Source organism: Schistocerca nitens, chromosome 5, assembly GCF_023898315.1.
Source record: "Schistocerca nitens isolate TAMUIC-IGC-003100 chromosome 5, iqSchNite1.1, whole genome shotgun sequence".
In the NCBI taxonomy this organism is placed as follows: domain Eukaryota; kingdom Metazoa; phylum Arthropoda; class Insecta; order Orthoptera; family Acrididae; genus Schistocerca; species Schistocerca nitens.
Window position 1 is genome coordinate 554,336,503 of NC_064618.1, and position 24,402 is coordinate 554,360,904.

The window sequence follows — 24,402 nt, forward strand, 5'->3', positions numbered from 1 at the left end:
CCTGATACTGGGCCTTGCCCAAACAATCTCACATGCAGGTTCAGTCTGTACCTCGAGGGATTTGAGTTTCTAGGCTGGTGTGACAAATATGCCATCTCCATTTCCCATTTGCCTGTCCTTTCCATATGCACTTAAATTTTCCCCAAAAATCTCACTGCTATCAATTTCAGGTTTTTAACCAGCTTTCTGTATCAAGTACTATGTGAGATTTACTGCTTTCTGTGGGCACTTCAAACTCTGACACTTTGTTGCGAATACTTTGCCAGTTTACCACTAGGATTTTAATACTCTGACTTGTGGAGACTATTATTTTGATCGTTATCTGGATTGGATGGATAGTCACTTAATCTAAAAAAAACCTTGTGTGTGTGCACCCCACACACTGTCAGCTACCTGAGTAACAGCTTCTGATGTGTAGTGCACACCGGATCCATTTAGGGAGACCCTACACTTCTCAACCGTATGGCGCAAGTTCAGGAAGTCACAGCCTAGCCTGTCACAGAACTTTCAAAGTTTGTGGTTCAGTCCTTCCTTTTTGACTTAGAACCAAAGCGTCACACTCAGTTCAGGGGACAATGCTGCAAATTGTGAGCTTTGTTGAAACTCCATGCGCAAGGCTAGTCTTCTCAACCTTCTCTGCCAGTCGTTGGAATGACTCGGGAATGACCTCGGAGCCCAGACGACAGTCATCATTTGTTAGAATGTGCCCTACAATCTGCAGGTACTGGAATAGCCTCTTTAGTGTGTTAAATGAGGCCCCTAGACATACACAATGAGTGCACCCGGTATCCTTTCCTGTCCCTTGCTGCCATTTTTGTAAGGGATACCATTATTAACCATACATTTGAACTGCCGATGATTAATAGACCGGTACTCAATTTGTTTGCCTCCTCCTGACGCTGGATGAAACAGATTTCCCCAAAACAGGTGAAATGAGTCCCACTGCCTTAGTTTCAGTTTCAGTGAAAGACAGGACTTCAAACTTGTTGGTAGGGAGGATCGGTACAACACCCTTAGTCCTCACTGGTCCCCATCCAACCTGTACAGGATGCATAGATCTGCCACTGACGTGCCACCCACCATCAAGTGGACAACTAATGACAGATTCTGTAGTTTCTGCAGAGGAGACAAGATCCACAGGAGAGGCTAGTATTCTGGTACAGGTATCATAGACACGCAACTCACAGAAGCTCTTCCAAAACACAGATTTGCAGCAGCTACCAATCGTTTGAAAGTAGCCAGGGTGATTTCCAGCTGCTTATGAATGTCAACCAACTTATCCCATATTCAAGAACAGCATTCACAGTGGGGCTGCATTTTTGCTGGTGCAATATAGTATAAGACAGTGAACAAGTAACTTTAAATTAAGCCCACTGATTATCTTTTAATCTGTTGAGCTAAAATGTTGCTAGATCCCTATAAGAATTGAAGCAAATACAGATTTCTATTAAAACAACAAAAAAACCTATGTGGTAAATACTACTAGTTTACTAAAATGTTTTGAGGCTAATTATAGTTGTTTTCTCACACAAAAACAGAGTTAATTTATGGTAAATGCAGATAATATGTAGGGCTATTCTTCTTTAAAGGGAAAGTAGATGTAAGACAATATGTTCGTTTGAAAATCTGCTACAGTGACTAAATCGTAGGTCCTGATTTGTTACAAATTGCTCGTAGATTATGAAAGGGACAATGGTAGCTTCCAAAAATTCTCAAAAATACATGTTTATTGGTGTTGATATACAATAAAGTTCGGGGGTGATGTAGTTTTTGGCAGAACTGTGAGCCACAAACACTGATTTGCTTTGAAATAAATTACGTATCCAAAACACTCGAACCAGTAACTTATGAAAATATAGTTTTGTAACCGTCCAAAAGTTCTCAAAATGATCTATTTCTCATAGAATTGTGCAGTGAAATAAGAGAATGATTGTTTTGAATGAGGATAGGCCTATTGTTCTCAAAAATTTTAAAAGAGCACAATTAAGTTTAAGCCTACAATTAATGATAACTGTATGATGAGTTTATTGTGGCACATGCGAATGTTCAAATTTTCACAGTATATCACAGTAGAAATGGATATTGATACAGTCAAAGAAAGATTATGTTTTGTTTTGAAAGCAACTGTCTGTCCGTTTAGTAAGCCAGTCAGTCAGGCTCCAGCTTACAACTGATATACAACTACAGAACGGCAAGTTAAATGTTTATCTTTTTTATGACTTAGTCGTAGTATATTTATTAAATTTTGTGTGTGTTTTTCTGTTATGACATTTAATCTCTCGTGTTTGTAAATGTAAATTCATTCACTCTGTAACGCAGTAGTTACTCACTGAACAGCCAGCTACATTGCTCATTAAGTATCAGCCTCCATTGGTGACACACCAGGAGGGTAGCAGGTCACATATCTAGACTTCTGTCTGCTTTTGTTGTTTACCTCTTCAGTCAGTCTTCCTAGAATGGCTATGATGAGTGCTTTATTTGTGCAGACGTAGAAGGAGCTGGCCGCAGTTCGCGAACAGCTGAATGGAGTTTTGGCTACAGTAGTCACCTTAAGGATGCTGCCTCGAGGGTGTAGTGGTGGCGGAGTACGTGATATTTCACATGGGCCACCTCAAGTGTCACTTGTTTTGCCCATGGTCTCTGCTTCCGAGTTCCGAGGCACCTCCTGATGCACCTGATGCAGTTAATCCTCCCTCACAACAGGGTGAGTGGCAGGTGGTAACACATTCACGTCACTCAAGGTGGAGGGCCAGTGTGGAGAATGGGCACTTGACCTCGACCATTCACCCTGTAAGTGGACAGGTCAGCAGGATCCGAGCAGGTGCATTTGGGGAGGGGTTTACTAGTTATTGGGAGCTCCAATGTTAGGTGCGTTATGGAGCCCCTTAGGCAAATAGCATTCAGGGCTGGAAAGAAAGCCCATGTACACTCACTACATCTGCCAGGGGGTGCTCATCTGAGATGGGGAGGCAGCCTTTACTGTGGCTATCGAGCATGCAGGGTGCAGTCATCTGTGAGTTGTGGCTCACATTGGCACTGATGACGCCTGTCACATGGGTTCTGAGGCGATCCTCAGTTTGTACAGGAGGCTGGTGAAAGTGGTTAAGATGGAGGTGGTTAAGACTGCTGGTCTCACACACAGGGTGCAAGCAGAGTTCACAATTTGCAGCATCATTCCCAGAGTTGATCAGGGTCCTTCAGTTTGGAGCCGAGTGAAGGGTCTCAACCAAAGGCTTCATCAACTCTGTGACGCTCTTGGCTGCAGATTTCTAGACCTGTGTTATTGTGTGGGTATTTGGTGGGCTCCCCTTGATAAATCAAGGGTGCTGTACACAAAGGTGGCAGCTACTCAGGTAGCAGATTACTTGTGGTGTGCAAATGAGAATTTTTTAGGCCGGGCAATAGATTGAGGTGCTCTGATGAACACTCGCCAGTCGATATACAGCAAGGGAAGTCAAACAGCATTCAGAATAAAGACAATTCGACTGCCATATTTTAGCAGTAAATAGTCGAAGTATTCATAATAAAGTTCCCGAATTACTGCCCATCTGGAAAGTTCTTGTGCTCAAGATATTCTTGGGGCCGAGAGCTGGCTGAAATCTGAAGTGAAAAGCTCTGAGATATTTAGCAAGTCTTGGAATGTGTACCAGAAAGACAGATCAGAGATCATAGTAGAGGGAGTGTTCATTGCAGCTGACAAAATTATCATCTCTAGTGAGGTCAAAGTTTAGTGTGACAGTGAAGTTATCTGGTCGCGTATAACAGGTGTAGATGAAACCAAATTAATTGTTGGATGTTTTTACTGACCACCCAACTCTTCTGTAACAGTTCTCAAAAGTATATGGTCAATCACGTGTAAATACCAGATCATGCAATACTAGCTGGAGGTGACTTTAACCTACCAAGATACACTGAGATGTCGATGGATTCATTGTAAGGGTACAGACAGACAGTCATCAAAATACTTTTGAACGCATTTCCTGAGAAGTGTCTTGAGCAGCTAGCTTGGCAGCCCTCACACATTGGAAATATCTTAGACCTTGTAGCTACAAATAGGCCAGACCTCATTGACAATGTCAGTATAGCAACGGTGATTAGCACTGTGATGTCATTATAGCAGCTGTGGTTACGAAAGTTAATAAATCAGTCAAGAGGGCTAGGAGAGTATTTCTGCTAGATAGAGTAGATAATCAGTTATTGCGAGGGTGATTCCAAAAGGAAGGTCTCGTATTTTTATTATAAGTACACAGACCTGTTTATTTCTACAATGGTTTACATCAGTCTACAGCTTGAACATTTAGCTATTTATCAACATAATCACCATTTCTGTCAATGCATTTTTGTAGACGCTGTGACAGTTTTTGTATGCCCATGTCATACCAGCTTGCCGCCTTGCTGTTCGGAAAGTTGTTGCTTGGTCTCAGGTGTAAAGTGGTATGCCAAGGTTTCATCACCCTGACAATTAAGTCCAGAAAGATGTACTGTTCAGCTGCAAGGCAATGAAGAAATGTGCGGGAAGCATCAACTCGTTGCTCAACACATTGCGGTAGTTCAATGTTTCCGTTAAAATTCTGTGAATGGTGCTTCGGGAGACCCCAGGAACCAACGTGCAGAGATCTTCCAGGGTTATTCGCAGATCTTCACGCATGCTTTGCCCAAACTTCAACACTGTCTCCTCAGAAACTGACGGTCTCCTGCTCCTTTGTTCATCGTGGATTTTGGTCCAACCAGCTGCAAACACTCTACTCCACTTTTGAACATTTTTGACATCCATGCACAACTCACCATACACTTTCATTAATTGGCAAAGGATTTCAATCAGCATTGTGCCCTTTGCTTTCAAAAACCGAATAACTGCGTGCAATTCGCACTTGGCGGTAACATCCAACGGGAGCTCCATTCTCAACAGCTGCCAAACCAAGACTGAGCGCCTTAGCGCGACGTGTGCATGTTTACACACAGCGCATGAAGCACTCTTCATAACAGTGTGACCAACTGCCACACAAACAGAGTTCTGTACTTATAAAAAAATAGCAGACCTTACTTTTGGCATTACCCTCGTAGTATCTCACTTAGACAGTGAATTGTCATCGATTAGTTCCAGTAAGATGGATGTAGAGAAATTATTGGCAAATTTCAAGCAGGTTGTAAATCGTGGTCTGCAAAGTTATGTGGCTAGTAAGTGGATAAAGGATGGAAGAGACTCAGCATGGTTTAATAATGAAATTCTGAGGATGCTGAGGAAGCAGAGGCTGTTGCCCTCTTGGTTCAAAAGGAAATGCACAAATGATGACAAGCGAAGGTTAGTAGAGATTCGGGTGTCTGTGAAAAGATCTATCTGCAAAGCACACAACATTTACCACCATCACACCTTAACCAAAGATCTGGCGGAAAACCCAAGGAAATTCTGGTCTTATGTAAAGTCGCTAAGTGGGTCTAAGGCTTCCATTAAGTCCCCTGTTGCCAGTCTGGTGTGGTAGTTGAGGATGCAAAAAGACAGCCAGAGATTTAAATTTCACATTCAAGAAGTCATTCACATTGGAGATTCATACAAAAATAGCATTATTTGATCATCGGACAGACTGCCATTTGGACGACATAGTAATCAGCATCCCTGGTGTAGAGAAACAACTGAAAGATTTGAAAGTAAAAAATCACTAGGTCCAGATGGAATCCCAGTTCAATTTCACAGAGAGTACCCTATGGCATTGGCCCCTTACTTGCCTTGTATTTATCATGAATCTCTCACCCAGCACAAAGTCCCAAGCAACTGGAAAAATGCGCAGGTGACTCAGTATATAAGAAGGCTAAAAAAACAGACCCACAAAACTACAGACCAAACTTCTGTTTGCTGCAGGATCCTTGAACATATTCTCAGTTCAAATATAATCTATTTTCTTGAGACTGAGAATCTTATGTCCACAAATCAGTATCTTTTAGAAACCATTGCTCGTGCGAAACTCAGATTGCCCTTTTCTCACATGATATACTGTGAACAATGGATGAAAGGCAACAGGCAGAGTCCATATTTATAGATTTCCGGAAAGCATTTGACGTGGTGCCTATTATAGGCTGTTAATGAAAGTACAAGCATATGAAATAAGTTCAAAGATATACAAGTTGCCTGAAGAGTTCCTAAGTAATAGAACCCAGTATGTTGTCCTCGATAGTGAGTGAGTATTGGAGACAAGGGTAAGGGTGTTGTCAGGAGTGCCCCAGATAAGTTTGATAGGACAGCTATTGTTCTCTATATACATAAATGATTTGGCAGACAGGGTGGGCAGCAATCTGCAGTTGTTTGCTGATGATGGTGTGGTGTACAGTAAGGTGTCGAAGTTGAGTGACTGAAGGAAGATACAAGACAACTTAGATAAAATTTACGGTTGGTGTGATGAATGGCAGCTAGCCCAAAATTGGAAAACTGTAAGTTAACGTGGATGAGTAGGAAGATCAAACCTATAATGTTCAGATGCAGTATTATTCATGTCATGCTTGACACAATCAAATCATTTAAATATCTAGACGTAATGTTACAAGGTGATAAGAGATGGAATGAGCATGTGAGAACTGTGGTAGGGAAGGCGAATGGTTGACTTCGATTTATTGGAAGAATTGTAGAAAGAAAGAATGATTCACTTGTAAAGGCACACACTGAGTACTGCTCGGGTGTTTGGGATCTGTACCAAGCCAGGTTGAAGGAAAACATCGAAGCAATTCAAAGGCGGGCAGCTACTTTTTTTGCAGTAGGCTTGACCAACACGTAAGTGTTACAGAGATGCTTCGGCAACTCAAATGGGAATCCCTGGAGGGAAGGTGACATTCTTTTCGAGAAACTCTATTAAGAAAATTTAGAGCACTGGCATTTGAAGTCAACTGCCACATGATTCTATTGATACCAACATGCATTGCGCGTAGCTTTTCCCTCACTCTGTTTGCAAGTGGAGCGGGAAAGAAAATGACTAGTAACAGTACAGGGTACCCCACGCCATGCACTGTGTGGTGGCTTGCCAGAGTATCTATGTAGATGTAGATGTAGATGTAGAAATGACGTGAACAGTAAAATATGTGTATCTGAAATTTTAAATTGGCACACAGTCTTGTACACGCAGTCTCACAAAAGGAAAATTCCAGAGTTGGCCATCATATATAAATAAATGTGCTTATTGCACGGATTTTTCATTTAGGTGATTTGTGCACACTTCTACATTGATGTCTCAGAAGAACAACACTGTAATGTGAGTTTATCTTAATCAAAATTGCTAAAATGTGCAGCACCACCAAAGCACATCTTTTGCCTGTTGCAGCTAACAGTAGCAGATGTAAAATTTTAGATTGCCAGATTTCTTGTACTGGTCTTTCTTTATCCACGTATTTTAGATGTTTGTTTATTGTTTTTATTTCCAAAATTAGGGCATAAGTGACTTAAGTGGGTGATAACATCATCATTCTGTACAGAAGTTTTTGAATTACTTATTATCGTATTGTTTGGTTTTGGGATAGCATGTTTGCTTTTTCTTGTAGAAGTACCACTAGTAATTCATAATCCTTATTCTAAATATTCCAATAACTTTGAATAACATTGTTCAATACTGGAAGAATCAATTCAGCTTGTGTGTAGTTTTCTCAGTACATTGACATTCAGATGCTTGAAAATTACATAATTTGTTCATACAACTACTTTTTTTCTAGAAAACTCCAGAGAGCAAATGATGAATTACAGGAACAAGTAGAGACGCTGCAGGTACAACTTGAACATTTGCACTCCAGGTGTGTAATATGTTATGCTATGATTAAAAAGCTAATCTTGCTAGTATGTATTTGTTCATTTCATTTGTTTCTGAATGTAAAAGAACGGACTGATTCCCCTTTTCCCTACATTCCCGTACTCCTTCCTCTCCCACCTCTTTCCTTCAACTTCCTCCTGCCCCCTTTTTTCCTGTGTGTGTGTGTGTGTGTGTGTGTGTGTGTGTGTGTGTGTGTGTGTGTTTTCTCTCAACAGTTGTTGAAGCAGATTAATTTGACAAAAGACACACATTGATCATATTGTTTAGTTGGCAGGTGAACTTAAGAAAAATGCTTCTTCAGATGAGAAATGCTCACTGGAAAGAGAAAAATGTTTCCTTCAAAATTGTGAAGCTGAGCTCAATGTATGGTTTCTCAAGTCTGTCAAGCTAATTAAGAAGAAGGCTTCTTTTAGATTGAGATTTCACTCTGCAGCGGAGTGTGCCCTGATATGAAACTTCCTGGCAGATTAAAACTGTGTGCCGGACCGAGACTCGAACTCGGGACCTATGCCTTTCGCGGGCAAGTGCTCTACCAACTGAGCTACCCAAGCACGACTCACGCCCTGTCCTTACAGTTTGGAGGGTAGGAGACGAGAGACTGGCAGAAGTAAAGCTGTGAGGACGGGGCGTGAGTCGTGCTTGGGTAGCTCAGTTGGTAGAGCACTTGCCCGCGAAAGGCAAAGGTCCCGAGTTCAAGTCTCGGTCTGGCACACAGTTTTTATCTGCCGGGAAGTTTCAAGGCTTCTTTTGTTTGAAGACATATCTGAAGCTATTCAAAACACTTTTCTGAAAATCATAAAAAGAATATAATTTGGGAAACTGCTGATGACTGAAATATATTCCCTGAGATTCAAAGCTGTCATCATGGCAAAGTTACTGCAGGACTGGTAAAATAAGTAGACAGTTTTCATCTTCAGTAACTATACCAGTAGACTGCCATGTCATACCTATTAATATCGTCTGCTAGGTGACTGGTATGTGAGAAGTGTCTGATAATTAAGTTTCCCTGTTTTACACATTACTCAGTTTATCATGTTGAAATAATTTTATTGCCATCATTCAATATTTTTGTTACTTATGTATATAGTCACCATGTTTTTGCAAGCATTTTTGGTAACATGACAAGCTTTTCCAAACCAGTGTTGTACCAGATCAATTCCTGTGTTCATAATCCAGCTGACTGACCCAGGTCTCATCCCCAGTAACAAATCATTTCAAGAACAGATCTCTGCCTTTCTGACGCATTTGCAGAAACATTCTGGTTGACTCCATCTGTTGCTGCTTGGCAGATTAACTGTTCTTGATTCCTCAGAATGAGTCATATCATCCTATCCCTTTTCATCAGTCTTAACCAAGGATTTGTGTTTGGCCTTGTCTTTTGCCTTGTTATTCCTCAGCTGTCTTGACTATTTTGTCTCTTAAAATTACCTGTTCAGCATCTGTTGTATTTCTTTCACATATTCACTCAGTTGCTTCCTAATGATTCAGTTCTGATTCTCAACAATATCAGGTCATTGTGACATACCCAGATCCCATCTGCTTAATTTCTTACTTTTATGTGTTTTTTTATTAAAAACATAAAAATAATAATCAGCAGTTTGTAACGTTGTTTGAGTCCACAGCTGTGCCTGGGAATACAGGGTGTATCAAAAGGAATCATCCAGTTTAAAAAAATTGTAACTGTTGTGTGAACAATGTACTGTTGGAAAGAACAAACTCTTGAGCTTTACATGGTTCCCTCTAGGTAACAGCAGTGGCACCCACTTCAGTTCTGATAAAAATGGTGTCGGGTCTACAGAAAGTATTTTGTGTTTTATGTTTTGCACAGTGTGGGCCATTAATAACTGTTCAGCATGACCTCCGTACCAGATATGGTGTGGATTCTCCTACAGCACAGAGCATTAGACAATGGCATGAACAATTCCGAGAAACAGATTGTTTGTGTAAAGGTAAATCACTGAGGCGTCACTGAGGATCTAACACGCATCCACCATATTTTCGCAAGGAGTCCATAGAAATCTGTTTGCCTTGCAGCTCGACAGTTCAACTTGCCCCGATGTCTGTCTGGCATGTGTTGTGTTGATGTGTACACATGAAACCATGCAAAATTCAGCTACTGTAAGCTCTTCATGAAGATGACAAACAACAATGTGTGGACTTCTGTAATTTCATTCTTCGCAAGGTGGAGGATGACTGTTTTCTTCCATGCTTAGTGTTTAGTGATAAGACAACATTCCATTTAAATGGAAAGGTGAACCGTCATAATGTGAGAATATGGGGTACAGAACAACCACATGAAGCTGTACAACATGAGAGGGACTCTTCAAAATTTGTGTGTTTCTCTCAGTTTCATAGAAAAGATGTATGGTCCATTTTTCTTTGCTGAGAACACTGTTATAGGAAGCACATATTTCAATATGCTTGAGAACTGACATTTCCCACAGTTGGAGACAACTTGATTTACCAGTAGGATGGGGCACTGCCACACTGGCATCTGGAAGTGCAGGAATTTCTAGATAAAAGGATTACTGAACGATGAATCGGTCGCACTGAACCAAATGATACTGGCCTCCAAGGTCACTGGACCTGACTGTATGTGATTATTTCTTGTGAGGGTTTATAAAAGACTCTGTTTATGTGCCTCTGTTACCAACAACAATGAATAAACTGAGGCATCGCATAACATCAGCTGTGGAAGCTGTAACCCAAGACATGCTCACTGTAGTGTGGAAACAATTTAGATACCGCATTGACATATGCTGTGCATCTCAAGGGGGGGGGGGGGGTGAAAACAACCTTTTTGAGTTTCCCATTCATCAAAAAACAAAATTCATTGTATATGTTTATCAGTTCCAGAAATGTAGATGTGCCAAATTAGATGATTCTTTATGATACAAGCTGTATTTTTGCAGTTTAAAATCTTGCTTCCAAATCTCTCAATTACTAGTATATAATTTATCATCTTGTGATTGTCGCAGTTCTTCTTATTTCCATGCTTCCTAAGAAAATTGAAGAAGAATTCTGCCTTATAAAAGTCACTTTTGTAGTTTTCAGCCAGATTTGTTTCCGCACACAGGACAATAGACAATATCACAATAGAAAGTGAACACACCATAAAGCAACAAGGAAGACTGAACACAGCTGAATTCAATGCAAACTTAACAGAAGAACTAGTGAGAACAAAAACACCATAAAAGAAAACACAATAACACCTGAAAAAAAGCCTTCAGAAAGGTACAGTAGAAATTAACCCAAGAAAATGCCAAAATCACAAAATCTGACGAGGGCAAATTAACTGTGCTCATGAAAGCAAAGGATTACATTGACAGAACAGTAGAGTCCATCCAAAGCAACACTATCACATAATTAACAAGTGATCGAACAAACTGATATCAACGAAGCTTACAGAAAACCCTGAAAAACATAGAAACAATTTTCAGACACACACAGATTAAAAGAATGATATAGAAAAATCCCAAGGCCCCCATTCTAAAATCATTGCCTAAAATTACAAACAAGGTACACATATAGCCCTGTGATTGACTTTACCAAAGCATGAACTACTACTTAGCCAACCAAACACACACACACACACCGCTACAGACAATATAGAAACATGCTGAAAACAGTAGTCTGAAGAAACTCAAGTGACTTAATAGAATAATTTTTTTTAAAAAAATGAAAACATACCAAACACAGCAACATTAATTTCACTTGACATAAATTCCATGTACACACACATTCCAACAGAAGAAACCATTACATAATGGAAAGAAATCTCTAGCTACAAGGAAACACACCAACAACAAACATACAAGAAATATCAGCTGTACTCAAGCTCATCACAGAGCAAAACTACTTCAGATTCAACAACAAATTTACTCTCAACAAGAATGGCTACCTATGGTATCCCCAATCAGTGGCCTCCTACCTGAAATTTTCATCCATCAGATAGAAAATCAGATCTTTGATGAAATAGTAAAACAATAGTGAAGCAGTACAAAATAAAATATTGGTACAGATATGCAGATTAAAAAAAAAAAAAAAATCATTATCTTTGTGAGGACGTAAACACCATCCACCACAAATAACAAATATAGTTCACCACTGAAACACAAATGAATGAAAAACTCAGTTTCTTAGATCTCACCATTCACAAGAGAAACAACAATATGAGTCTACAATTTATAGAAAACCTACAACTGCCAGCACCATCATTCATAACCAGTCCAGTCATCCCATAACTCATTAAAAAGCCAGCTGCAAATATTTACTACATAGACTGAACATACTTGATTATGTAGAAGATCTGATCACAACAAAACAAATTGCACTGGAGAATGTGTGTGAGACAAATACTGTAGATAAAATAAACAACAAAATACAAAAACGGGAAGCACACACACACACACACACACACACACACACACACACACACACAAACGTAAACACAACTCACACACATATGACCACAGTCCTGACAGAGACTGTGGTCCTGTATATGAGAGTTTCATTTGCATGTTCTAATGGTTTAATTATTCCGTGTCCTCTCACACAGCGTCTGTGGCTCTTGCGGCAAACACTTGTCGGCGTTGTTCGACTGCCCTGCTTATCGTGTTCTCATTACAAACTTCCAACCTGCACACAGAAACCGGTGGCACAGTAGATACATTTCCGCTCTCTTACTTACTTTTAAAATATCTGGTGTTCGAGGCGGTGGAAGGCCGAGTGTCTCTAGAATTTACACCGAAATTCTCAAGTCACTACAAAGAGTGTGTGTGTGTGTGTGTGTGTGTGTGTGTGTGTGTGTGTGTGTTTTGTCTATTTCTGACAAAGGCCTTGTTGGCTAAAGTCATTTTTTGACAGTCTTTTTTGTTATGCCTATCTGTGTCTCAGCATCTCCACTATATGGTGACTGGCAACTACTATTTGTGTAATAATGTTACACCTACCCCAAAAATACATATGATCAGCTTCTAAAAAAATACATGCCTATCCAAAACTCTCCTTACTTCCCTCCCTCCCTCCTTATCTTGGAAAAACAAACACACACACACACACACACACACACACACACACACACACACACACTCTACACTACGCTACTCTACACTACACTAACTAAATACCAAAAAACGGCAACACTTCAAATCTGCACACTACATCCCAAACAAGCAAAGACAAATGAACACTACACAATCACAACAACACGTAAAGGTGTTGAAAACTCTGTGCTTGGCAAGAAATCGTATTAAATCAATGGGTAATGACAAAAACAAAAGAAAGAACTGTGTTATCTCTACGCAAAAAGTAACAACACCACAGCATAAACAAAATTATAAGTAACATGAAAAAACAGTTTAAATAGTGATTCTCTTTTGGAAAGGGGTAATAAATAGAAAAATAAAATACCATTTTTCTGTTTGCAGATGACAAGCTGTAGATGGTATAGTACACGTAAAGCTACTAGCATAAATGTCCAATAGACCCATCTGAGGTACAGGAACAAATGCATACATCCACTTTATTTCCAAATGTACTATAAAACTAGAAACTTTAGACATATCATAAATAAACAACATAGAATGCCGCAACTCAGTTATACACATCTCAGCTCTGTACTGTATGCAAACCAATGTAAAAACATTTGAGAACAGTTGCTCATTTTATGAATGTAAATATTTTGTACCAAAAGTTTCTCTATGGTTAACATGTAACAATTTTGCAAAAGGAAAATAAACAAACCCACTGAATATAGCACAAAAGGTGCTGAAACATGTCTGGATGATTACAAAACTACAAAGATGTCTTGCATAAGGCAGAATTCCTCTCCAATTATATTATTTATCTGAAAGCTGGTGTCTTTATGTATCTTCTACGTATACAACCATCTTTTATTCTACGTATACAACCATCTTTTATGAATCTTAAACCAAGAACTAGCAGTGACTAAATTGTGCAGTGCAGTGCAGTGCAGTGCAGTGCAGAGTTCTGCCTGTTGGCATTCTCTTTACTCTTCCCCTCCCCGCCCCATTCCTTTGCCGCACAGGGTAGCCATGCGGTCTGAGCCGCCTTGTCACGGTTCTCGCGGCTTCTCCCATCGGAGGTTCAAGTCCTCCCTCAGGCATGGGTATGCATGTTGTTTAAGTTAGATTATGTAGTGTGTAAGCCTAGGGACCAATGACCTCAGCAGTTTGGTCCCATAGTCCTTACCACAAATTTCCAATTCTTTTCCCATTCCTTGACCTGTTAGTTTTCCTTCACTTTCTATACCCTGAGTCAAAATCCAAACCCTCCATAAAAATTAAATTTCATCTCTCTTACTACTCTGAATAATTTATTTTACCTCATCATATATTTTCTCAGTATCTTCATCATCTGCAGAGCAATTGAGATTTATATTTCTAGCACTTTGTAGGGTTGTGGCTTTGTTGCTCTTAGTAGTTCATAAACATTCCTATTTTCTTTATTTTTATTACAGCTAGTGCTGTTTTACCCCAACTTTATTTTGAGTTTGCAACCCTGTTCTCACATGACCAGAAGTTCTTTTCTTTCTGCCCAGTATTCCATTAATTCGTACTATACTTAAATCTACCTGTTTTTCTTTTAAAGTTCTCTGATCCCATTAAGGGAGCCATCATTTTATACTTCGATCCGCAGAGCAGATTACAATTGTAATAGTATCCGGATAATAAATGTGTCCTAATATCTCATTGTAGTTAGTTGGTAGAATTCCAATTTATGCTCTGTAAAGACTGCTGGTTACCTTGCCGGTTTGAAACAGTGAATGAAATGATCATGCTCCATAATTGAATACTGAAGTATGTGTTTTCTTTGTTGTTATTTAAATGATGTGGATAATGTCAGTTGTCTTTTGATAAATTGTCCATCTTCAGAAGAAGACCAGTCTTTAAATTATGTTCTACAAAGAGAAAGAACAGACAGAAATGTCGATATGCCTAGTTATCTAATTCATAGATATCTGTTTCTTTGTAGCTAAATACTTTAAATAGAAGAAAATATTTAAATTCTTTGTACAAAACTCAGTTGTAGAGCGTATTATATTTTTTCATATTATTTGTCATGTTGACATCTAATTTTTTTGAGACAGAATAATTAATCCATAATGAATCAGCTGCACAAATTCTTTGAACTGTTTATGATATTTGTCAATGCGATCTGTTGCACCATGCAAACTCTGTTTTGCTGGAAGAGTGGAGTGTCAAGCAGTACGAAATGAACTCAGTAACCAGAAATTTGGTATTAAACTGAAATTCAGTAGAGTTAATTTAATTATAACTTCATAAGGGTTTGGGAAAGCTAACTCATCTTGTACAGCAGCCAAGCAAGAGAGTGGGATTTTTCAGAGACAGCCTGTGTCTTGAGGAGACCTCCTGAGAGCATGCTGTCCCTGCCAGCGAAGCTCTTGGCAGGGTCCTCTATGGCGACAGCACTGTAGGCACACTCTGAGTGTGTTGCCAGGTAGTGTCATTACACTGCATGCTTGTAGTCACATGTTCTGAATGACAGCTGTTTAGCTGCGATGATTTTTATTTTCCCCCCAAGCAAGTCTCTACTGTATTAGGAAGGCAGTGTTTTTGTTACTGCTTATAAATCTCAGAAATGTTAGTAGCATTTTTACTGTTCCTTGTAAGTATGCTAAAATATATTAGATATATGGGCCTTAAAAGGTATGCTATAGTGTGGAACAATATAAACATTTTACCAACAAAATATAAATAACATCCACCGAAAAGCGTTCTTGTATTCTAGAGCTTTTAGTGTTTTGACTGACTGATGTGTGATCGGCATTAAAAATATTATATGTGCTTTAGCTTTATTGCTGGCATGTCCAGGGTGCATGTAGTTGTTTTCCGTCTGTCAGAGTAGCATGACAGCACATTTCAAATTCATTTCTCTGATGCAAGTTCATGTTCTGGTTGGCAGTAAATATACCAGCTCTGTCACTTTCCTGTGAAAAATGTGGGATGCACCATAATGGACTACTTTCTTACCAGCTTCTGTTAAATGATTACTTGGTAAGTTGTTAGCTGATGCATTTTTGATGCGTGATAATTTATAAAATCAGTTTCTATTCATCTAAATTTCTTAACTGTAGAACACTGCACACTGTTTCAGATTAATATTATGAGTATCTGATGTAGGCATGGATTGTTGAGGAGTCACAATTAATTCACAGAAGAAAGTGACAATAGCAGTAAATAATTTAGTAAATAGTTTTGTTTATTGAACCCAAGCTTTTGAGTTTTTTACATTCCTTGTTCAGTAGAATCAGAATCATCTGTAATAATAAGAAAGCTTTTCTTAGTTTGTTGTAGCAAATGTTGGTGATAATGGTGGTGGTCATTGTGATGGTGGTAGTTGTGGTTGTGGTAGAAACAGTACTCCTGCATGCTCATATCCATACAACAGACGTCTTCCTTTTGGTATGCTGTGGTGCTGGCTTATCTTGAGGGCCGACTTCTTTAAATGTCTTTGTCAGTCATATGAAATGTTATAGTATCATGTGTTTATGTTGTTGATGATTGAACACAAAAACAAACAGAAATTCATCATGGCCCTGTAGAACAAAATATTTTGCACCATAATAGGTTTATGCAAAGTATACTGCAAGAGAGTGGCTACATTCTTTCTATGTTAAACAGTAATATTTTCGTAATGCATTGGGCAGTTCATTTATTTTATTTTGTATTCTACTGGTCCCTGCTTTAACACTCAGTCCAAAGACTGGTTGGCAGCAGACTTTCAATCTTTATCTCCTTCAACCTTCGTCTTTTTTTTAATTTTTTTTTTATTTTTAGAGAAGGACTTCAATTCTGAACTTGTCTTTTTTGCAGTGGTGATCCATAAATTCCACGATCTTCCATTTTCAATGACTTTGTCATTAATAATGTTATATGTCTGTCTTATTTTTGGGAAATCTGGTTATGTACTCCTGTTGAACTAATACATTGGATAAACTGTTAAACTGTGAGAGACATTCAAAGACACCAAAAAATCATGTTAGATTTTCCGTGAATAAGTTCAGGAATGTTTTAGAATGATTCATTTAACAGTGCTGCACTGCATTAGTCCCTATTCCTGTCAAACTGAGCTGAACATGGATTATGAAACCCCAGGAACATTTTATTGATCAACAATCATTTGCCATAGTGTCTGTTCCAGCATTTAGTAAATAAAATCCATTTACTTTGCTGGTATTTATGTTTTGAAAAAGAGTGTAGAGATGTGAACACTAGTAGCTCTTGAATTTAATATTTTTAACTCAAGTTTTTAGTTTTCTTTTCTTTTGTACAGCATGTGTGTTACCCACTTTGTGCCATTGTCCAGTTGACATATATTTTTGGTTGCTTTGATATTTAGAGTTCTACATCATATCACACACTGTTTTTGACTGCTTCATTATCTGACTGAACTAATAAAGTGGTGATGAAATAAAACACTGTATTGCAGATTGCATGTGTTATTTTCTAATTAAGAATTATATTTTTTGTATGCTCTGGTGTGCTGGTTATTATGTAGTTCATGTTTGTTGTAAGATGGTACCACATTAATACTAGCATGATAAATTAAAAACACTGGATTGTAGACTGAAAAAAGACTGTTCTTTGTGAATTGTTTGTTGAGCAAAATCAAAGTTCTTCTGTTATCACATAAGTAACAAGATTACCATAAGCAAGGAGTATTTTAGGGTTTTATATTTCAAGTAAAATGATTTGGTAATTTTTTTCAGTAATTAAATATTCACATTAGTTTTGACTATAAAGTGTTGATTGTATCATTTATTAGATACAGACACAGAAAGAATTGGGACAAATAATGAAGTTACAGCATGACAGATTGGGAAGGAAGTCAACAGAAATGTAACAACATATGAGTATCAACATATGGGATGTTTCCAGAATGAAATTTTCACTTTGCAGCGGAGTGTGCACTGATATGAAACTTCCTCGCAGATTAAAATTGTGTGCTGGATCGAGATTTGAACTTGGGAAATTTGCCTTTCATGGGCAAGTGCTCTATCAACTGAGCTAACCAAGCTTGTCTCACGACCCGTCCTCACAACTTTAATTCCGCAAGTACCTTGTCTCCTACCTTCCAATTTTCACAGAAGCTCTCCTGCGAGACTTGCAGGACTAGCACTCTGCAAGGTTTGCAGGAGAGCTTCTGTGAAGTTTGGAAGGTAGGAGACAAGGTACTGGCAGAATTAAAGCTGTCGGGACGGGTTGTGAGCCGTGCTTGGGTAGCTCAGTTGGTAGGGCACTTGTCCACAAAGGGCAAAAGTCGCGAGTTTGAATCTTGGTCTGGCACACAGTTGTAATCTGCCAGGAAGTGTCATCATCATATGGGATTTGTGGACCCAAAAAAATGGGAGTGGCAGAGGGTTAAGATGACATGTCATAGGAAAGAGAGAATGGGAGGAGAATATGTTGACAAAACAGTGCTGGGAAAAAAGAAGCAAATTCTGAAGAGAACAATGAGAAAGAAAAGGAAAAGCAAACAATATAAGAGATGATTGTGAGTTGCAGTCAAGTGGTTCCTGTTAAAGTTATGAAGTGTACAGCTGTGTAGGAGGGGGAAAAAAAATTGTTGACTCTTCACTCCATTCAAAAATGGATTTGTAAACAGTGATTCCATGCCAGTTGGATAATGAAATGTATTTTGTTACTGCTTTCGGCCATATACAACAGGAATAACAGTGGAGTAGATAGTGGCTGGTGGATGCACAGGACAATTTCCATGGTGGCAGTGGTTTTAATGCCAAGAACATTGCAATGATACAGAGATTGTGAGGGTGGTGAAAAACTACTAAAGTAATACATGGAGAATATTGAATAGGCTGTACCTCATTTCAAGCCAGGTCAAGAAAAGCTTAGCTCTTGGGCAGAACATGACTGATGCATTCTGGGTCGGAATGGTATTGTGAAACGAGAGAAACACATTAAAGTAATTTTTGAAGCAGTCTTCAGTTTTGAGGGTTACTGAGATAGCATGGGACATAGTGCCGAGGAAACATGAGACTTGCATACATTAGTGAGATTGAAATGGTGAAAATATCAGCATTATTTCGGTACTAAATGAGCAAGTGATGGTCACTAGACTGCAAAAAATCCATTTCAAAGTAAATATAATGAAAATGATAGTTGCTAATCACCATATAGCGGAGGTGCTGAGTTGCAGAAATGCACAACAAAAAGACTGTTGGAAAGTTAACTTTCCGCCAACAAGGCCTTTGTCACACACACACACACACACACACACACACAACAGTCCCTGGCAGCTGCCAGTGTGTGTGTGTGTGTGTGTGTGTGTGTGTGTGTGTGTGTGTGTGTGCGTGTGTTTTTGTTTATTTTTGACAAAGGCCTTGTTGGCCGTAAGCTAACTTTCTGACAGGCTTTTTGTTGTGCTTTTCTGCAACTCGGCATCTCTGCTTTATGGTGAGTAGAAACTATCTTTTCCATTATATTGTTACATTCCATCCTGGATTTTCCATTGTTTCATTTCTAAGGAAACTGTGAAGTAGTTGGCATGCTCAGAGGCCATTCAGATTATATTGTGGTGAGAGGAAATGTGTAACATTATGTCTGAGTTTTACTCAACATTTTACAGTTAACTTCCATTTTCTTGCTGTCACCACTTCAGTATTTGCAAGCGTACTGTCCCCATCCTAAACTGTGGCAACAATGAAGCCTAGATAAAGTTCTTAGTTTACCCATCTCCCATAATTAATGATAAGATAATACGTATAATGAAAATACATTTGCTCACTTATAATTCTATACTGTTTATTCACATCGTGATAATTCCATATCCATAAATCAAAAGTTTGGACCTCATAGTCAGATTGTTTATTATTGTTTGTTATTTTATATACCCATTAAGTGAACTAAATTATGGGCTTTAGACTCACGAGTGCTTAAATAAATTGTTTTTCAAATGTCAAAGGACTCATTTTTCTGTGTGTACCATGAAACAAAAATGTCCGTAGCTTCAAAACTATTGATCCTAGGAAGCTAAAACTGGTGTCACTGTAAAAGTCCTCTAATTTGATATGTAACACAATAATGCTGTAATATTTGCTTGATTTTACTAAAATCCAGAAAAGTATGTTTATGTTTACAAAAAGTGGTTAAATTTGAAGATGGATGAAGAATGGATTCTTGAGGTATAAAATTAAGAATATTATATTATACAAAAGAACTAAGAGATTTTAATAACAAACTGTGAAACTAATACTTTCCTTCAAAAATCAAGCTGAAGTATTTGGCTTACTAAGAACTGGATTATATATTATTAATCCTGCATTATAAACCTGATGATATATTTACATAATAAAAGTTACCAGAAATGGAAACAACTCCACAATGATTACTATAATGAACATAATTTGCATTTTTATATGAATAGTTTTAAGTTATCTTTCTGACAAGAGGAAAAAATAAAAATGCTACATAACGCAGTCAGTTGAACTATGTTGCCTGAAGTCCCTCTTGTGTGGTACCTATCTACATCTACATACATACTCCACAAGGCACTGTACAGTGCATGGCGGAGGGTACCATGTACAACTACTAGTCATTTCCTTTCCTGTTCCACTCGCAAGTCCTCCCAAGGACTCACAACTCTTTTGTGAGTATGTGTTTGGCTGTCACAGGGCCCCAGCCTTTGCAGCATTACTTCTTGTCTGTGCTGCATACTTATACTTCCACTCTTCCTTTCTCGCTCTGCTTCTCCAACAGATGGTTTTCTTGGTGCTGACCCTACTTGGACCTGGCTTATGATTGGCCCTTGAGTTACCATTTCTAGAGTATTCTACACTTTTTCATCAAATAAACATCTAGTCTCCATTGTTGGGTTTAACCTGCCACCAATTTTCATAAGTATGAATCATACGGGGAAGGACTGCCAATGTGGTGTGTGCTCCTCCTTTGTGCCTTTCTAACTTTGCACCCTTCACTTAAATGCAGGAATAGACCCTATACCCAGCATAGTAGCCATCCCATTGATGATGTTCATCAAGTACCTGCACGATGGTAGCCCCCTGACTGTGCAGGGATCGCACTGTTGGTGTCTAAGCTGAAAACTCCCCAAGCATGCCAAGGAGTATTTTCTTGTCATGATTGGGGCACAGGGACTTTGAGCAATTGATTAGTGACCATTGCTGAGGCTGGGTGGCACCCATGGGGAGATCTCCAGTTCGGAGTGGGTGACACCATGGCAGATCAGTTGCAAATGAAGTGGATGAAGTTATCTCCCACTGATGGCCACAGGGCCACAGCAGTCTCAATGAAAGGACAGTCCCCTTTCCATGCAAAGAGATATGACCCTAAATGTTTTCTTCCCTGGCTATGCCATGCAAGAAATGTAGGGCCAAGCAGCAAGCAGAGCAATACTCCCTGCAATACTTGATTTGCACAAGGACTCATGGTGATTCCTTCTGGGCCACAAATCCCTTGTTCTTTGTGGAGAACTTCAAATACAAGATTGGTGAAGTGGCAGCCATCTCTAAAATGAAAAGTGGGTCAGTTCTGATCAAAATGGCATCTCCTAACCAGCCATGGTCACTGCTCACTTGTGACAAGCTGGGTGACATACTGATGACTGTCACTCCCCATAACTGTCTAAATTTAGTTCAAGGCATCATTTTCCATAGAGACCTTCTCTTACAATCTGATGATGAGCTGCACGCCAATCTGGAGTAGTGATGGGGTGTACACTTTGTCCGTCGTGTACGTAGGTGGTCAAAAGACAACAAGGTTGCTACCAGTACATTCATCTTGGCCTTTGATGCTGATTGATTGCCTGAAACGGTCAAAGTATACCGATGCGATGTGAAACTGTATTCCCCCTCCCCCTTGCGGTACTTCAAGTCCTTGAAATTTGGCCATATGTCTTTGCATTGCAATGCCAGCTCCATCTGTAGAGATTGTAGATGAGTGCTGCATGCAAACGCTTTCTGTGCCCCCCCCCCCCCCCCCCCCAAATCTGTGTCAACTGTGGAAAGCACCATTCTCACTGCTCACCAGACTGTGCTCTTTTACAAAGAGAAAAGAAAATACAAAAATACAAGACTCTGTACAAACTCAGTCACCGAGAGACCAAGAAGAAAAATGAGCTGTTGCACCCAGAATGTCAAATAATGTTATATGCTACAGCAACATCATCACCCCCCCCCCAGTCCCGTCTGGATTATGGGAGCCTGGCTTATGGTTCAGCATTCCCATCTGCGTTGCGGGTGCTGGACCAAATACTACACAGCGGGATATGACTGGCCACTGGTGCCTTCCGGACCAGCCCTGTGGACAGCGTACTTGTGGAGGCTGGTGTCCCTCCACTGCGATTGAGGCGCCAACATTTACTGGCCGCTTATGCTGCCCATGTTTTTAGCTTGCCCGGGCATCTAAACTATCGTCTCCTGTTCCCGCAATTGGTCATCCAGACCTCAGCCCTGGAGATATTGTAATAATCATTCTGCCTACGATAGGGTGTTGGTCGGAGTTTGCCCATATGTAGTTGACATTCTATGTAGCCAACTTGTGCCTCTTAATACACCTTTGGAGGCTGTGACTGTTTGGGTATGGGCATTTTGGGATCTTACTATCAGCAATCTTTACCTTACTCCTGATTGTGCAGTGTCCCAGAACATACTGTTTGTTTTGGTTTCTCAGCTACCCTCACCTTGGGTGATTTCAACGCCCATAACTCTTTGTGGTATGGAACCTTGATTACTGGCTGTAGCGAAGATCTCGAAATTTTACCGGCACAACTTGACATTTTCCTCTTGAATGCCTGGTATACCCACATACTTCATTGTGGCATATGGGACATTCTCGGCTATAGACCTTTCCATTTGCAGCCCTTGTCTTCTCACACCCATCCACTGGAGGGTCCACGATGGTCCGTGTGATAATGACCACTTTCCGATCTTCCTGTCCCTTCCTCAGTGTCACTCTCATGGCTGCCTGCCCAGATAGGCTCTCAACAGTGCTGACTGGGATGTTTTTGCTTCTACTCTTGACCTTGGCGCCCTTCTGCATGTAGATATCGATGAGGCAGTCCAGAGTACAACTACAGCCATTCTTTTGGCAATTGGTTTAGCAATCCCTTGTTTCTCAGGCCCACTCTGGTGAGAGACAGTACCTTGGTGGTCCTCGGAAATCGCAGAGGCCATTCAAGGTTGTAGGCAGGCTCTCCAATGCCATAAGCAGCACCCATGCATGGAGTACCTTATTGCCCTTTAAGTGGTTCTGTGCCCGGATCCGCCACCTAACAAAAAGACAGAAGCGAGAATGCTGGGAATGGTATGTTTCAACCATCAGATCATGTACCTCTCTTTCACAGGTTTGGGCTAGTAAAAGACGTCTCTGTGGATACCAGACACCTGCTGGTGCACCTGTTATTACCTTTAATAGCATTGTCTACACTGACCCAGATGCCGTCGCCGAACATTTTGCTCTGCACTATGCTCAAGCGTCAGCATCTGAGAATTATCAACCTGCCTTCCATGTCCTAAAACAGCAGTTGGAGTGAAAGCAATTATCTTTTACTACACACCACCTGGAGCCGTAGAAGCTCCATTCAGTGGGTAGGGATTCATCATTGTCCTCGCTCACTGCTTTGATACAGCCGCAGGGCCAGACTGCATCCACAACTAAATGATCAACCACTTACCAGCGAGTTGTCAGTGTCATATTCTTGCCATCTTTAAGCATAGCTGGGGCAAGGGCAAGTGCCCATCGCAATGTTAAGAAAGAATCATTGTCCCAATACTGAAATCGGATAAGCACACTCTAGAGATGACAGTTATAGCCCAGTGTTCTCTGTAAGTTGCTTGAATGCATGGTGAGCTGGTGGCTTTGTTGGCTCCTTGAGTCTCAGGGTCTCGTGGTTCCATCCAAGGGTGGTTTTCACCAAGGCTGTTCCACTACTGCTAATCTGGTTTACTTGGAGTCTACCATTCGAACAGCTTTGGCCTGACATCAATACCTTATAGCTGTCTTCTTCGACCTGCAAAAGGCTTATGACATCACATGGCGATGCCTTGCTACCTTATGTGAGTGGGGTCTCCAGAGTCTGCTCCCATTTTTATCCAGAACTTCCTGTTGCACCGTACATTCCAGGTTTGAGTTGGTGCTTCCCACAGTATCCCCCATATCCAAGAGAATGGGTTCCTGAAGAGAATGGGATCCTGCAGGGCTCTGTACTGAATGTCCTTAACTTTCCAGTAGCCATCAATAGTCTAGCAGCAGTTGTGGAGTCCCCAGTATCACCCTCCTTGTATGCTGATGACTTTCACCTCTACTATTACTCCTCTAGTGTGGGTGTCGCTGAACATCGACTGCAAGGCCCCATACAAAAGGTGCAGGCATGGGCCCTCAACCATGGCTTTTGATTTTCCGCCGCCAAGACTTGTGTCATGCACTTCTGTCGACATCGTACCATTCACCCACAGCCAGAACTTTACCTTGATGACCAACAACTCAATGTGGTGGAGGCTTATCACTTTTTAGGACTGATCTTCAACTCTTGGTTGGCATGGATTCCCCCATCTTCACAAGCTTATGCAAAAGTGCTGGCCGCTGCCTGAGGAACACCA

The 24,402-nt window shown here is 40.1% G+C and overlaps 1 protein-coding gene across 6 annotated transcripts in view; it reads left to right on the forward strand.

Moving 5' to 3' along the window:
• LOC126259640 (coiled-coil domain-containing protein 102A) overlaps positions 1 to 24,402 on the forward strand; it is a 145,848-nt gene that overhangs the window by 95,942 nt on the left and 25,504 nt on the right. For 4 of the 6 annotated variants that reach the window (XM_049956572.1, XM_049956567.1, XM_049956569.1 and 1 more), the window contains one exon: positions 7,690 to 7,767. In XM_049956572.1, the coding sequence (XP_049812529.1) occupies positions 7,690 to 7,767 (78 nt within the window). Of the gene's footprint in view, positions 1 to 7,689; positions 7,768 to 15,151; positions 15,267 to 15,731; positions 15,824 to 24,402 lie in introns of all 6 variants that reach the window. The other 2 variants (XR_007546543.1, XR_007546542.1) reach the window with 2 other exon arrangements.